Source organism: Coffea arabica, chromosome 5c (assembly GCF_036785885.1).
Source record: "Coffea arabica cultivar ET-39 chromosome 5c, Coffea Arabica ET-39 HiFi, whole genome shotgun sequence".
In the NCBI taxonomy this organism is placed as follows: Eukaryota; Viridiplantae; Streptophyta; class Magnoliopsida; order Gentianales; family Rubiaceae; genus Coffea; species Coffea arabica.
The window spans coordinates 45,183,670-45,199,365 of NC_092319.1; the positions used below are offsets into that span (position 1 = coordinate 45,183,670).

The 15,696-nt window shown below is 36.0% G+C and overlaps 1 protein-coding gene across 1 annotated transcript; it reads left to right on the forward strand.

Moving 5' to 3' along the window:
* The first annotated feature begins 7,023 nt into the window (after positions 1-7,023).
* LOC113690575 (ethylene receptor) lies at positions 7,024-14,153 on the forward strand. Its single transcript, XM_027208543.2, has 7 exons — positions 7,024-7,260; positions 8,244-9,191; positions 10,431-10,799; positions 10,924-11,190; positions 11,285-11,412; positions 11,563-11,760; positions 12,841-14,153. Exons 2-7 carry the CDS (start codon positions 8,289-8,291, stop codon positions 13,196-13,198), a joined length of 2,223 nt encoding a protein of 740 aa, XP_027064344.1. The 5' UTR covers positions 7,024-7,260; positions 8,244-8,288; the 3' UTR covers positions 13,199-14,153.
* Positions 14,154-15,696: the final 1,543 nt, after the last annotated feature.

Below are 15,696 nucleotides of genomic sequence, written 5' to 3' on the forward strand. Positions count from 1 at the left end.
TATATATCGATAAAAACATCAAACCTTTTATTAGATTTGTCAAAAGTAGCAACAAAAGCAATTGATTATTGACACATGGCATCATTTTACTTGTTTCTTGTGCATCAATATTGCTCTCATTTTAGTTAATTAACGGTTCTTATTAATAGCCATGAGATGGTTATTCTTTATTAGAAAACCCAAAAAAAAAAAAAGAAAAGAAAAAATGAAGTGGAGTTGCAGCTAGGAAGAAAACTTAAAGCGGGAAGGGGAAATTAATTAAGGGGATCAGGAAGACAGTGAGTGAGATGTAAAACAAGGAAAATCAAGATCGTAAGTCAGTGAGTTATACATATCAGATCCTTCATCAGACAAAATAATTAGGAGCAAGCTAAGCTACCAAAGAATAAGCAAAAAAGGTTAATGAATTAGACCTTACACAGTTTCAATTCTGTCACAGTTGAGAACCAGTAATAGGTCGAGATTTTCTTGATGAGCCCAGGAATATTGTGGCGATGTGATGACCCTTTTGTCCATAATTAAATAAGTCACGTCTTGTCCAACAAAGTGAAGCAATCCAAAACTTTTCCTTCGATTTGTAATATCTAATCCCACACGAAATTGTCTGGAATTCTATTAATCTTGCCATCTTTTGGAACTTAATGCACCTCAGCCTAAAATGATTTGACCCAATTGTATACTAGAAAGTGTTTCTAGCTTTTAAGTTATCTCTTCCTCGATCTCCTGAGACTGGCAACTTTCATTGAATTGGAAGATATATATATATATTTATATATATAACAGGAAATATATGATTCTTTCCATTTGGCGAATCAATACTTCTTTTCTTATACGCTACTTAGTTAGTTGTCTTTCAATCTGCCCAAAATTAAGAAAATGAATCCCATTTGCCTCTTTCTTTTCAGATTCTCCAAAATTAGTAGATGTTTTTCCTGATTACACCCCCTCCAATTTTAGTATTCATCGTGTCCAACTGTGCCTAGAAATTTAGTTGGTTTTCACGTAAATTCCTAGTTACAAACACGGTTAATATATATATAAAGTTGCACATTCATCTTTTCAAAAAAGGAACAAAGTTGTAGGGATAATTCTGGCAATTTTTGTCACTGTAAGTACCGTAAACTGCGAGTTAACTCGCTTCGCTTTCAGTTGATAGCTGTTATATTTATTACGTTTTTTTTTTTGAAACATAATTAGCTCTCCAAACAGCTTATATTAACTATATAATTATATTTGTCAAAAAAAAAAAGAACTCTTTTATTTATTATAAATTGGAAAAATTAACGTGGGTACACTTGCTCTTACAAATCAACACAAACCGTGTTCCACTAAAACTCAAGTATGATATAACCCTTTTTGACCAAACCCCATGTGTGTCAGACCCAAAAGGTTCCCCCAAGAAACCTTTTTTTTTTTCTTTTTTTTTTTTTTTTGTTAGGGAAGAAAAGATCACTGATATATTCATACATTCATTCATTCAAATCATTTAGATTTTTTTTTTTTTTGAGCAAGAGAATTTAAAGATAGTCAACTGTTATAGTGTATGGGATAATGCTGCAGTGCCCTGAAGGCAAAGGCACTTAGACATGAAAACATGACTGGTAGGTTTTCTTAACTAATAAATTTTTTATTCCCAAAACTCAACATAGCTGGGAAAATCATGAGATCTTAATTCGTAAAAACAGGAACATTATATTTTCTTAATCAAGTAATTATCTTTTTCTAAAGAACCATATTAGCTAGAGAAGTCATGACTCTTAAGACCTTAATTGAATTGTTATACCATTTTCTTTTCTCTTATTCAGTTCTAAATTTTAGAGTTTCTCTCAAATCAAAAGGTAGGTTATATATATACACACACACACACACAAGCGCGGTAAAATTATATATATAGGGATAATTTCAGAAATCTCCCCTGAGATTCTGACAATTTCACTAAACTTCCTTGAGATTTTCAATATTGCATTTACCTCCCTTGATGATAGATAATAACTATAATAACCTTCATAATTTTTTAAAAGATTAGCCATTGATAAAAAAAAAAAAAAGGGAAAAGATAACAGAAAAAAAAAACAATTTTTCTTGACCAAGCCATATATTGTGGCCAAACTATTTCAGTTATGACCATTAAATTGTAACCTTCAATCAAATATGCTAATCAATGGAGACATCTCCTTCCTTCTATCACTCAGATATGCTACTGATATTGATTATGATGGAAGCAATCATCATTACCAACAACCCAATTATTTATATCATTGAACACAAAAAAACTACTTGATAATAAGAAAGTATAATTTGATAGATTGTACTAAAACTACTACCCCAAACTTACACTTTGTTGATGTTTTGTCTGATTCTTCTGAATAGACATCAAACTTGTTCTCAATAAAATTGTGTCAATTCAGAGAAAAAAATATAAGCTGATATAGGATAACCAACCCAAATGTTGAGAGCAAAGGTCAGAAGAATTTTGGTAACTGAGGGTTTGGCCATTTGAGTGGGGAAAAGGTAAGAATTGTGAGTTTTATAACAAATGGTTTGATAGGCAATATATGGAAGAAATCTATAGAGAGGTAAAGATTGTGAAGGTAAGAATTACAACGATAGATTTTGGCACCTAAGATAAAGAGTTTGTCGGAAAGAAAAAGAAATGAAAAGAGTTTTTAAAAGTTTGGGTAGATGCAAAAAATCATGGGGATGAAAAATATCCGAACATTGGCTAAACAATAAAACTCATAATTTTGGTAGCATACAAGTGTATTCTTGATTTTTAAAAAAATTTACTGGTCATGCATATTAAGGAAATTTAGATGAGGGCAATTTTGGGCATTCATATACTTTTTTGGTCTTGCATTATCAAAGTGAAATCCAAACCTATATTTTAGGGGAGGTATGTGTAATTTTCAAAACGTGAGGGGAACTGTTTGAAATTACTAGAAACCTCAGAGGAAGTTTCTGCAATTATCCCATATATATAGATATATATATATATATATAATTCCTATTACTACTTCCATAACCCTATTATTGACTTCTAACATAACTAAACATTAAGTCGTGACTCCTTGGAATTACTACTTTATAACTTAATAATATATTTACCACTCAAGCAGTATGTGATACAGGGATATTGCTCGTTATCCAATCGCTTTGCTGTTCGAGGGAGTAAAAGCAATAAGTTGGCGGTTCAATCCCTTTCTTGCTTTAATGGAGTTAATTCAATCAAAGATAAAGGATTCAAAGATATATTCCGATGTCACATTAAAATAAACATAACCGCCCAAAAAAAAAAAAACAATTTAAAGAAAGAAGATTTTGTTCAACTTTGGATTCAATCCTCATCCGACTGAAAGAAAACAAGCCATCCAATCATGCAGGTCTTTAATTAAAAAAGTGGGTACTACAAAAGCAAGGGAGACACTTATTTGACTCGTCAATCTCATCCTATAAATATAAAGGGCTGTCCAAATACTTGAGGGAGACACGAGGAATCGACTAACCAAGGAATCATACAAAAGAACGACGGAAAATGAATTTAATAGCTAAGGCTAATGCCCCCAATACGTCAAATCAAAATAAACTGTTCAACGGCTAAAAACTGCCTTATTGAAATCAGCCCTTCAATTCGGGCCACGTTTACAGGTAGAATCTACTTTCCATAAAGGGGTGCCCTTGTCGTCCACTTGATTAAAACGTGGTAAATTGACCATCACCGTCCAGACGACCGACACGTGTCCTTCGCCGCGTTTCTGGGAGCCCAGTTAACCGACACCCGCCTAAAGCTAACGGTCGAACGAAATCTTTCTTTTCGTATGGTTAGTAGATTCAGATTGATTCAAAGCCGACCGCATTTGATTGGATCTTTTGCTTTTTCGTGTTGAAAATTAAGCCGAAAAGCAAAAGCTTGAATTCCATTCCATTTGGATCAAGCCCCTTAATCATGCACCTTCTCTATTCTTTCTTTTCTTTTCTCTTTTTTTTTTTTTGGAGGAAATTTGCACTTGATTTTTAATGACGGACATGCACAAATTCCTAGGCACCAGATTTCAAAGGAGATGCATTTTAATCATGTGGTTCCATTTGGACTGCTTTTTTTTTTTAAAAAAAATTTCTATGAAAAAATATATTATAACAATTCGATACATGTAAAGTGAAAAGATGATTGAAAAATATAAATACGAAAAACGTAAAAACTTTTCTCGAAAAACTCCAATCCAAACAATGCTGACGGAGGGAGTAACGCTTACGAATGTGCCTTCTTGAAACGCCAAATTGACACTTTACTTAAGATGACGATGATGATATTGGCCTAAAGGACAACAAAGAAATATTGCATTGAGGTTAAATCGGTAGGTGTATAGACTATCCACCCCACTAGCTCAAAAAAATTATAGCTAGTTTCTTTCTCACAGCAAAATCATATTGATGTGCTATCACAGCGAGTGAGGATTCATTGAAGTAGGACACGAGAGAAAAACTTCTCAAGAAAACAACATTGCATATATTTTTAAGGGGATTTTATGATGAAAACCATCTTAAAATATAGTAGCGATCCACTCTTCCTTTTGAACACCTTGCTCAAGAAATCATACTCAGTTGCTCTTCCTATCTTCAAAGAATAATTCATTGTCATCGCATTTCTACATGAGGTTGCATGCATGACTATTAAAAGTTGGAACAAAATATCAGCTGTCATGTGATCAAATCAAAAAGGCAACTTTATCACAGGTGAGTGGTACACTTCACTAGAAAAATAGGGTGGCAACTTTAAGGCGGCATTGCTTGCAAAGGAAAGGTAAATGGGGTGGCTCCTTATTATTCCCATCTCAGACTTTGTGTCGTCCGTGTTGTAAGGCCCAATATGTGCACAAATATCCAAGCTCCATTCCATGACTTCAAGCCTGACAATCTTTCTCAGGCCTGTCAAGTTAGCCCAAGAGGCTAGCTTTCCATTTACAAGACAAAGTAGAAGATACTGTAATAGAAGGCCTTTACGGAATAAAAGCTGTAATCATCTGCTCAAGTAATTGCTGTAGTTTGTCAAGAAAATGTCATATCCATTCATGTGAATAAATCACCGAAAATAATAATAGTGTTCGAATTGTTTCCTATCACCAAAAAATGACACGATAATTGGTATTACGTCGACGGTGAGTCCAACAAAATCGTTGAGGCACCATCAAGTAGGCTTCCTTCGAAAAAAAAAAATTTATGATTTGGTTTGGCATTAGCTACGCACGCGTAAACCAAGTCAACAAAATTCAGCATGATGAGATTCAGTAATCCAAGAAATACGTGGTTGGTTCATTTATCCACTACCTGATCAAATTCTCTGATCCCCAATGATTTTCGAGGCTAGCGGATTGGTGGAGAAGTGATTGGATTGCATTGACCCAATCTTTGCTTTGGGCTTCAAAATTGTTGTGGTAACAATCACTTTGCTGGTTGGGGAAATAGATTAGACTAGACCATGTCTCAGGCCTAGAAAAGTTTAACAAAGCCTAGACCTTACGTCCCGCATTACTTTGGGGTATACATTTTCCAACAAAGTATTCACTATTTAGCTGTCACAAGCCACGAGTCCGTTTGGCCCCGCGTGAATGGTCCAACAGTTTGGCCCCGCGTGAATGATCCAACAGTAGCGCTTCTTATCGGTGACTCTTAAGGTTTCAAGTTCGGAGACTTGGGTTCCTTCGCGCACTTATCGCGTTTGGGTCGGGTTCCAACGCCTGGCCCGAGTCATAGGGGATTAGTCGGGCCCGTAAGGATTGACCCGGACATCCCTGTGTCGACAAAAAAAAAAAAAAAGAAGCCACGAGTCCATTTGAATTCCTCTTTTAGGAGTTCTCGCAAAAAAGACAAAAAGATATGTCATAACAATTTAATGTATACGACGTAGAAAAATAATTAGAAAATATGTTTATGAAAGATGTAAAAGTTTTTCTGCTTTAACTCTTACTATCAGGTTTTTGGGTCTTCCATAGGACGCATCTTTCTTCTCCCTCTTGATGGGAATACATCTAGATGATAAATGTGAATTTATTTGCAAGATCCATTTTCAGTTATTTTGTTTCCCTGTTTATTACAAGGGTCACGAGGATAACTTAAAGCAATGCTGTAAAACTTGTAAATGTATTCAGCTGGCAACTGGCATAATAAAATCTTTTAACACGAAAAATCAATCAATTTGTGGTGGAGCCAACAAACAAGTGGTTGAATCTAGTCAATCGATGACATTACTTCTATTGCAATTGGAATAGCTGTGGTTCAAGGAATCATTTCGAATGTTTCATATTAGCTATTTTTTGAAGTGTTTTTGAAAAATTTTACTATAACAGTGTATATGAAAAAAATTTTACTATAATTTTTTTTTTAAATATTTGATATGTAATATGGATGAAATGTTTTTTAAATTATTGTGTATTACTGTAATATTATATTTAAAAAACTTGTTTTTTTTTGAAGAAATGACCAATCCAAATGGAGTTGATTTGTGATTAGTATGATAGAGATTTTCAGGACAGAATCATTATAGTGGGTGATTTGTTGCTAGATTTAATTCATTCTGATTCGTCCCTATCCCCTGGTTAACATACTTGAATCACTTTCAACTTACCTGTACACACATGTAATCACAATTATTACACCTTTGCATTAATTTTTTTTAATTAAGTATTTTTATCAAAAAAAAAAAAAAAAGAGGAACCCCTTTTAACAAGTGTTTATTGGCCAAACCATTTGAAATATTGGAGTTGAATGCCAATGTGAAAATTTTCCTTTCCTTTTTTTTTTTTTTTTATAAAACAATTTTCTTCAAATCTAAATTTAGTAAAAAACATATTTCCAATTGGGGGGAATACTTTTAGGACAAGCCTACACCGATTTCTATTTCTGGCTGCTCTGCCTGGTCTCTCTCATTATCCAATCAGGTCCCACATTTTTCACCGATAGTCAACCAGTAACCACCACCAGATCTGACCGCCTATTCTTAAAATCCAACGGCTGAAAACTCCCCTTGACCCACAAAAGGTCACCGCACCACCGCCTGGTGAGTGAGTTGGGAAACACTTGGAGAATTCATGTAATCGAGACACTTTTCCTGTACACTTGAATGCACAGCTCCAAAAATATAAACAAAGAGCTTCACTTTATTTTAAATGAATTCAATAGAAACTCCAAGAATCAAAGCCTCAGAAAGAAGAAATCTGAACTGCTAATTCTTTTTCAACTTACAGTTCATGGATCTTGAAAAGAAGGGTACCCTTTACTTTTTGTTGATTTCATTAAGTTTTGCTGCTTTTTTTTTTGTGTTTTTGTTCATTTCTTTTACTCTTTTATGATCTGATTGGAATATCTGAAGTGGGTTTTGATTTTTGTTCGGTTATAAGTACTTTTGCTTGTGTTTGAGTGGAATTATTGGAACAAAGACTTGATTTTGCAAGTGGGTTTATGGGGTTTTGGATTAGCTTGCATTTGTGGTTTGTGCATATCTGGTTTTTGTGGTTAGAATTTAGTTAGGCTCCTTACCTGGGCTTTTAAACTGGGTGTTAGTATTTGTTTCACAATAATCAATTTGAAGATGGAAAAGGTTGAGTTGAATTAGTTCTAAAAAATGAGTGGACTAGGTGCATCTTATGACAAGACTTTTCTGTGGTGCAATTATGCTTAAGTTCGTGAATATCATTAGAGGGGTATGATTTTCATCGAAGGAAATTTGACAACCTTAATGGCAGTCACAACGGATTAAATAGGTGATCAGTCGAGACAATGTCTATGTACTTAATCTGAGCATTTGTGGAAATAGTGAAGAGTCTTGTTGTTAGATGCTGAATACAGCAGTTTGGAAAGTAATTCCGGTTAGCAATGAAGTCAATGCAAGAGTTGAATTTTGTTGATATTTTGCTTGGCTGTTTGAAGTCTGATGCATGAACAGATGCAGGGAATTTTATGTTTTAGTCTTTTGCATATTTGGGAAAATAAATTTTGTGTGCTAAAAAATCGTGTAGTACTATTTTGAATCTGGAGCTTGTTTCTAAGGCATGTGTTCTGATAAGAAAGAACAACATATGTGAATATCAATTTGTACTTTTTTAGGACATTATTTCATCTGGTAGTCACTATAGCTGAGTTAGTACTATTTTTACTACCTTGATTTCTAGTTGTGCTATTATAGTCTCATGGCTCAGAAGAATGAGGATGAGATGTAATTGTTGGTTTTGTTATTGTGTATTCTACTGCAGGTGTGTAGACCAGGGACTATCAGGGGTGGAGACAATTAACTGAGCATGGAGTCCTGTAACTGCATTGAGCCACAATGGCCTGCTGATGAGTTGTTGATGAGATATCAATATATCTCAGATTTCTTTATAGCGCTTGCTTACTTTTCCATCCCATTGGAGTTAATCTATTTTGTCAAAAAATCTGCTGTGTTTCCTTATAGATGGGTGCTTGTGCAGTTTGGTGCATTTATAGTTCTTTGTGGAGCTACGCATCTTATAAATTTGTGGACCTTTACCATGCACTCAAGAACTGTGGCCATAGTCATGACAGCGGCAAAAGTTTTGACGGCTGCCGTGTCATGTGCGACAGCTCTAATGCTCGTACACATTATACCTGACTTATTAAGTGTCAAAACAAGGGAACTATTTTTGAAAAATAAGGCTGCAGAGCTAGATCGAGAAATGGGCCTAATTCGTACACAGGAAGAAACTGGAAGACATGTTAGAATGTTAACTCATGAAATAAGAAGCACTCTTGATAGACATACTATCCTAAAGACTACGCTTGTTGAGTTGGGCAGAACTTTAGGCTTGGAAGAGTGCGCATTATGGATGCCAACACGCAGTGGAGTAGAGCTTCAACTGTCATATACTCTTCATCACCAAAATCCTTTTGGATTTACTGTACCTATACAGCTTCCTGTGATTAATCAAGTTTTTAGTACAAACCGTGCAGTAAAAATATCACCAAATTCTCCTGTAGCAAAACTCCGACCTTCTGGAAAGTACATGCAAGGAGAGGTTGTCGCTGTGCGTGTTCCCCTCCTGCATCTCTCTAATTTTCAAATAAATGATTGGCCAGAGCTGTCAACAAAGCGCTATGCCCTCATGGTATTGATGCTTCCTTCAGATAGTGCAAGGCAATGGCATGTCCATGAGTTGGAGCTTGTGGAAGTAGTTGCCGATCAGGTTCCAACTTCCCTATCGTCTCCTTCAATTTTGCTGAGCTTTTCGCATGGAAAGTACTTCAATTTTGTGATGTGATGTATATGAGGTTAAAAGGTTGTTGGGAATATAAAATGTGGTTGAAAAAACGTGTTTGTGATGCAAGCAAAATAATACTTGGGAAAATTTTGTTTCCAAACACACCAGTTAACATTAGAACTTAATAAACTTAACTGACTGTTGCAGTCTTGCAGTTAGTACAGCATATTGTAATGAAAACAGGTCAATGACTTTACAGAAAGTTTTCCTGATTAAGTATTACTAAGATTTTGTTTGAGTAACTAAGCATATGTGTGGTTAATGGACTATCAAAGCAGAAAATATGGGTTTGAGATGGTTTTTGAAATTGGCATTCTCCAATGATCGTGGCCTTTTTAAATATGATGCCAGACCCATAAAAAGGTCTTAAACCAAGTTTTCCTTTCATGGACTACTTTCGAGTTTGCTTTTGACAAGCTTATCCATTTGATCAGGAGTTACATTTAGGCTTTCCCTCTTGTTTCTTGCTTAGTTTTTATCAGTTAAATGTTCATAACTGGGTCAAAACTCAATCTGTGCATTCTGCACTACTTTTCATGGAAAAATATGAGATCTAACATAGGTTTTTTCAAAGTGTAGGGTTAAGCATTCTAACATTACTTGTCTGGATTTATGATGAACTTCACACTGTTACAGACCTGCTTTTGATCATCTACACCAACTTATTACTTGTGTACCTACAGCAGCTCAGACTTTGGATCAGAATAGTTTGTTTTGGTGACATATGGAGTATATAACCCACGAATTTTTGTTATACCAGGCTGCTGTTCAGAAGTCTGCCCATTAACACTATTAAAGATAATTCTTATTGGTCAGTATATAATGGTAGTGCAATTTATTGAGAACTATGCCCAGTAATGTTCCAAAAGAGAACTCTAAATAGTTAGTGGAAAATGACAGACTATTGAACATGCGAGCTTCCCTCTCACAATTTTACTTTCATTTGTAATACTAAACAACCTTGTGGTATGGTGACTATGTGCTGCAAGTTCTCTTCCTTAATTCCATTTATGAAATGTGTCTCACCAAAATTGACTCCCTTCACTGATGCCTCAATGCGTGTTCCTCTTTTTGTAGTTTTGTGTTACTTTATTTGGATGTAGTTGGCCTCCAAAATATGTTTGAGCCAAGAAGTGCTTATCATAATATCTTGTCCTGACCCAGGTAGCAGTAGCTCTCTCACATGCAGCAATTTTGGAAGAGTCAATGAGGGCTAGGGATCTTCTTATGGATCAAAATGTTGCCCTTGATCTGGCAAGAAGAGAAGCAGAAACAGCTGTTCGTGCTCGTAATGACTTCTTGGCTGTTATGAATCATGAAATGAGAACACCCATGCATGCAATTGTTGCACTTTCATCTCTACTTCAGGAGACTGAACTAACGCCCGAGCAACGCTTGATGGTTGAAACAATTCTCAAAAGTAGCAACCTTCTGGCTACTCTTATCAACGATGTCTTAGATCTTTCAAGGCTTGAGGATGGTAGTCTTCAACTTGACATAGAACCTTTTGATCTTCATGGTCTCTTCAAGGAGGTAAGAACATGATATCCATCAATTTTTAGTGTTTCTATGTCAGTTATGTGTCTTGAACTTTGAGTTTTGTTTCATAAAGCACCCCTTATCCATGGCTGATTGAGGTGTTTGCTTCTGATTGCAGGTTATTAACTTGATAAAACCTATCGCATCTGTCAAAAAGTTGTTTGTCACACTGAGTATGTCATCTGATTTGCCAGAGTATGCGATTGGTGATGAAAAGCGGCTGATGCAGATCATGTTAAATGTTGTTGGCAATGCTGTGAAATTCTCAAGAGAGGGTGGCATCTCAATTTCTGCATCTGTTGCAAAATCTGATTCTTTAAGAGATCCTCGAGCTCCTGATTTTTTCCCTGTGCTCAGTGATAATCACTTTTATCTGCGTGTCCAGGTACGTTTTGAATATACAGGACTAATATCCTGTCACAATCCAAGAATTCCACTAAGAGACTGATAAAGGGGTGATGATTGTGTGCTCTGTGTAGGTAAAAGACACAGGATCAGGAATTAGCCCCCAAGATATTCCTAAGCTATTTACAAAATTTGCACAGAGCCAGTCATTAGCAGCTAAAAATTCTGGTGGTAGTGGTCTTGGTCTTGCAATTTGTAAGAGGTATAACATGTTCCCATTTTTCTGAGGAGAGTTTTTTTTCATGTTATATGGCTATTCCAGTTGAAATGTCATTTGCATTTTTCTGATTGTTGCTTGGACTTTGCTTATAAGAATGTATCACGTAGTTTTTTTTTTTTTGGGTGCTCCCAGGTTTGTTAATCTCATGGATGGGCACATTTGGCTTGAAAGTGAAGGTCTTGGCAAGGGATGTACTGCTATCTTTATGGTAAAACTTGGACTACGTGGGCGTTCAAATGAAGCTAAGCTCCAATACGTGTCCAGAGCCCCTGTAAATCATGTACGGACAAATTTTACCGGGCTCAAGGTCATTGTAATGGATGATAACGGGTTGGTTGATTCTGTACCCTTTTAACCTCTATTGATATCTAAGGGAAGTTATAAGCCATCTGATATTTATAGTAGTTAGAGTCTTGGTAGGCTATTATAGGGCTAAACTTTAACAAGATCTGATGTCTAGGCGGTGAGGTGGGCATAGACTGGGGAAACAGAAACAAACTCATTGAAGCACAGATTCACAATATATTGTCTTATATGGCATTCGGTAAGAATGCAGGGAAAAGGAACGATCTTAAATCTTAGAATCATTGAAATGGCAAAAAATTCCACATCTTTGTGTCAACAAATCACAGTTATTGCGTGACATGTCAAGAAGATGTCAAGAGTCAGGTTTCAGCAGCTGAGTAGTTGTGGCTAAATTAGCAACTTTTTCTTGGAGAGAAGGTTGTACGATTTGTTACTGATGATAGTTACGAAGATTAGCAATATAATGTGCTTCCTTTTGGTATTTGTGACCGACACTTTTTTTTTTTTTTTCTTTTGCGACCAACTGTTATTGAGATTTAATTGTTATTACTTCCTCAATTTGGTCTTTAGCTCCTTGTAATCCATTTGAGTTCACAATTTTATGCTTTTGGCTATGGCCTGTTAGCAAGTCTACCCCTGTTGTTATCCTTGACATTAGCTTCTATTAAATGTAGAGAAGACTTTTGTTCCTAAAATTTTCAATAGCAGTAATATTGGTAAAAATCAATATGGCATATGTATAGGATTCACTTTTAAACTCAGCATGCTAGATGTTTGGTTATCAGAGGCCTTGGCATGATGCTGGCTTTGCTTTTGAATCTTATTTTTGTGCACCTGGAGAGTGAAATTGGCAAACTTAATTGCTGCTTGTGTTATGGGTGAGCTTTAGGTTGGTGGTCCCTGGACTGGAGAATTTTCCAGCTAATCTTCATCACTTGGGGTCTTTGTTTCTTTTTTTAGTTTTCATATTGAAAAAAGGAAGGGTTCATAAATCTTGGACTTAGTCTTGTCCGAATTCCACAACATCATTGGCTTCATAAATAAGTATCAAGGTGGGTCAGTTATGCGTCTGTAATTATCTGTCTATCATTGGCCCTGATGCAGGGTTAGCAGGATGGTGACCAAGGGGCTGCTTGTGCATCTAGGTTGTGATGTTGCAACTGTCAGCTCTGGAGACGAGTGCTTGAAAGTAGTTAATAATGAGCACAAGGTGGTATTCATGGATGTGAGCATACCCGGTATAGACATTTATGCAGTTGCAGTCAGGATACATGAAAAATTTGCAAGACGTCGTGATAGGCCACTCATTGTGGCCTTGACAGGAAACACAGACAGGGTGACAAAGGAGAGCTGCATGAGAGTTGGTATGGATGGAGTGATACTAAAGCCTGTTTCTGTAGATAAAATGAGAAGTGTCCTGTCTGAACTTCTAGACCACGGAGTTCTGCTGGAGGCTCAATAACCGGAACAGAACTGCATTCAGTATGAAGCAGCAATAAGGCAGCTGGTATACCCTACAGGAGTTGCTCGTACATACAAGACAGACGTTGCCGCCTTGAGATCGGAGCAGTGGTGCTAAAAGGGTTGCACACATAATGGGATGTGCTTGGTTGTACAAGTGATTGCAGGGTCATTGATATAGCGAACATTTGACAAACTCACAGAAAATTTTCCCCCCTCCCCAAGTACTGTGGATGGTTTGTTCATGTACTACTTAAATTTGTCACATGGTGTAGTATAATTCTGCTTTGACAAATCAAAGTTGTATAAATAATTTTGGGCACTCTACAGATATAACCTCCATTTTAGCAGCTATAACTTTTGGTGCAGCAAACAAGCTCAATCGTGCACAAGACTAGTTCACTGCAATAAGGAGCTTGATTGGTGCATCTTCAAGCTCTATTGAAGGAGATGATTTTTGCAACAAAATGTACCATTTCTAGTGAAGACGCTTCAAATGCTGATGTTCTGGAGCAGAGGAGGTGATGCATTGGTAGTTGCCTGGGATGCTTAAAATATGTTTCATGCTCGAGAGCTATTAGCAGAAAGCTCAGCAATTCTGTCCTTTTTACGCAGCAGTTCACCGGCTATGGTGCGTAGGATGGTACGAGCCTGAAGAGGACGGTCTGACTAGCTGAAATTTCTGACAAGTTGAGGAAAAGTTGGAACATGAGGGACATTGATTGACGGTAGTGAATTTTGAGAAAAAGACAATTCTCTGCGTGCAAGCAGTGAACGTATTCTTGCTCTTATTTATGATTGTTTTTCTTATCATCCATCTGACCATACCGCCGGTTAACTAAGCACCATAGAGTGGGTGATTTTAGTAGAGGAATAAGAAAAAGCCAGAATATATGTATCTGAATTATTGTCTTCATTTGGAAAAGCATGACAGCCACACTCTTTTTTTCTTTTTCTTTTTGGGTTTAAGGATAACCGCCATACTTTCTTCCATCATCGAAAAGCGTAGAAGGATAGAAGGAGACGCCCCTGGAAGAAAAGGGGCCCAATATTCCATAAGAGTTTTGATGCTTCTGAATTCTGACTCGTGACTTTTATTGATACGCCCCCGCCTGTATTTAGTTCTTGCGCGAGTCTAGTTCTTAAAGTTTTGGAAAAAGCAAATATAGTCCTTGATGCTTGGCACGCGCGCAGTTTTCGTCATCAAAATTTTAGCACGTACAAATGTGGTCCTTAATGTTAACAATAAATTTGAAGCAAATTTAGGACAATTGATGAGTTTTCTCAAAAATTGACGGAATCAATCACATGCACTCACATATTTCTTGAATTAAATTTTTTTAAAAAAAATAGCGAGTAACACTGAACAATAAGAATAACTAGCATGATTGCACGTTATTAGTTTACACGAAAAAGATTAAGTGTTACAATTGTTTGCTTGGGGTTAATGGAGATAGAGAAGGAAAATAAATTCTGAGTTGATGAATTGGGTGCTTCGGCTAGTTTTAGTTTTTTTTTTTTACTTTAATAATTTCTTCTTTTTACCAGTCTTAAATTCATGGTCTAAAATTAGTTACTATTTTAATTCTTTCTTTCTTTTTTTTTTGGCCCACGTTTTGGAGAGACAGAGGGGGGCGTTGAAGATAGCTGTTGATGAAATTTTATACACAATTCGATTTTCCAATAGCACACTAATCTTCTTGATGGCTTGAAGCCCCTCCCCCAGATGGAGGCCCCAAGAAACCACAGAGGAAAAAGTATTCCACGAACAACAACATGGGCTGAGAATAATAAAGAAAGGAAGAAAAGTGAAGAAAAAGAACACAAAATAGCTCTAAGTAATAGAGGCAGACAATTGATTCTCATTGTCAACATCTTCTTTGTCCATAGTTCTTTCGGAAGCCACGGGCCTGTACCATATTCCACAACTGTCAATCAAAACATAAAAATTTGGTTCCAGTCTATTTTATGCATAAGATAGACTATATTAAAGGATAAATGACAACCCTCTCTCTCTCTCTCTCTCTCTCACTCAAGGTTAAATCAGTTTTGCAATTTACCCTCTAACGTTATTTATTTATTTATTTATTTTTACTTTACCCCCCAAAACTGTTAGTCCACTCTAACCTTGCGTAATGGAAACGGAAGTATCAAAAAGACATTTATACCTCTAGAGGTTAATTCCAATAAACCCTCTTAAGGTTTAGTGTGTTTTACACTTTACCCCTCCAATATCATTTTTCTCTTGATCTGTATATTTGTTCGTAAAACCACTTAAGATAGATAATGTTTAAAAATATTAGTATCCCTAACATAATAATGAAAATTACTGTACATTTACAAATATAGGTCTTGTTAAATTTCATCTCGATAATTATAGGTTTTTAGATAAAAGAAAATATCCCGTGACAAGGGGAAAAATAAAAATTATTAGTGAAAAAGTACGCTATAAGAATATTAATTATTAAAGGTCTATAGATTGAGTTTGTGTGGATTGAA

What these genes read in the sequence shown, in the direction of transcription:
- LOC113690575 (XM_027208543.2), top strand. Translation starts at nt 8,289, where the DNA reads ATGGAGTCCTGTAACTGCATTGAGCCACAATGGCCTGCTGATGAGTTG. An exon ending in TGGAAGTAGTTGCCGATCAG is followed by an intron (nt 9,192 to 10,430) that starts GTTCCAACTTCC and finishes GTCCTGACCCAG; the next exon opens with GTAGCAGTAGCTCTCTCACA. An exon ending in ACTTTTATCTGCGTGTCCAG is followed by an intron (nt 11,191 to 11,284) that starts GTACGTTTTGAA and finishes TGCTCTGTGTAG; the next exon opens with GTAAAAGACACAGGATCAGG.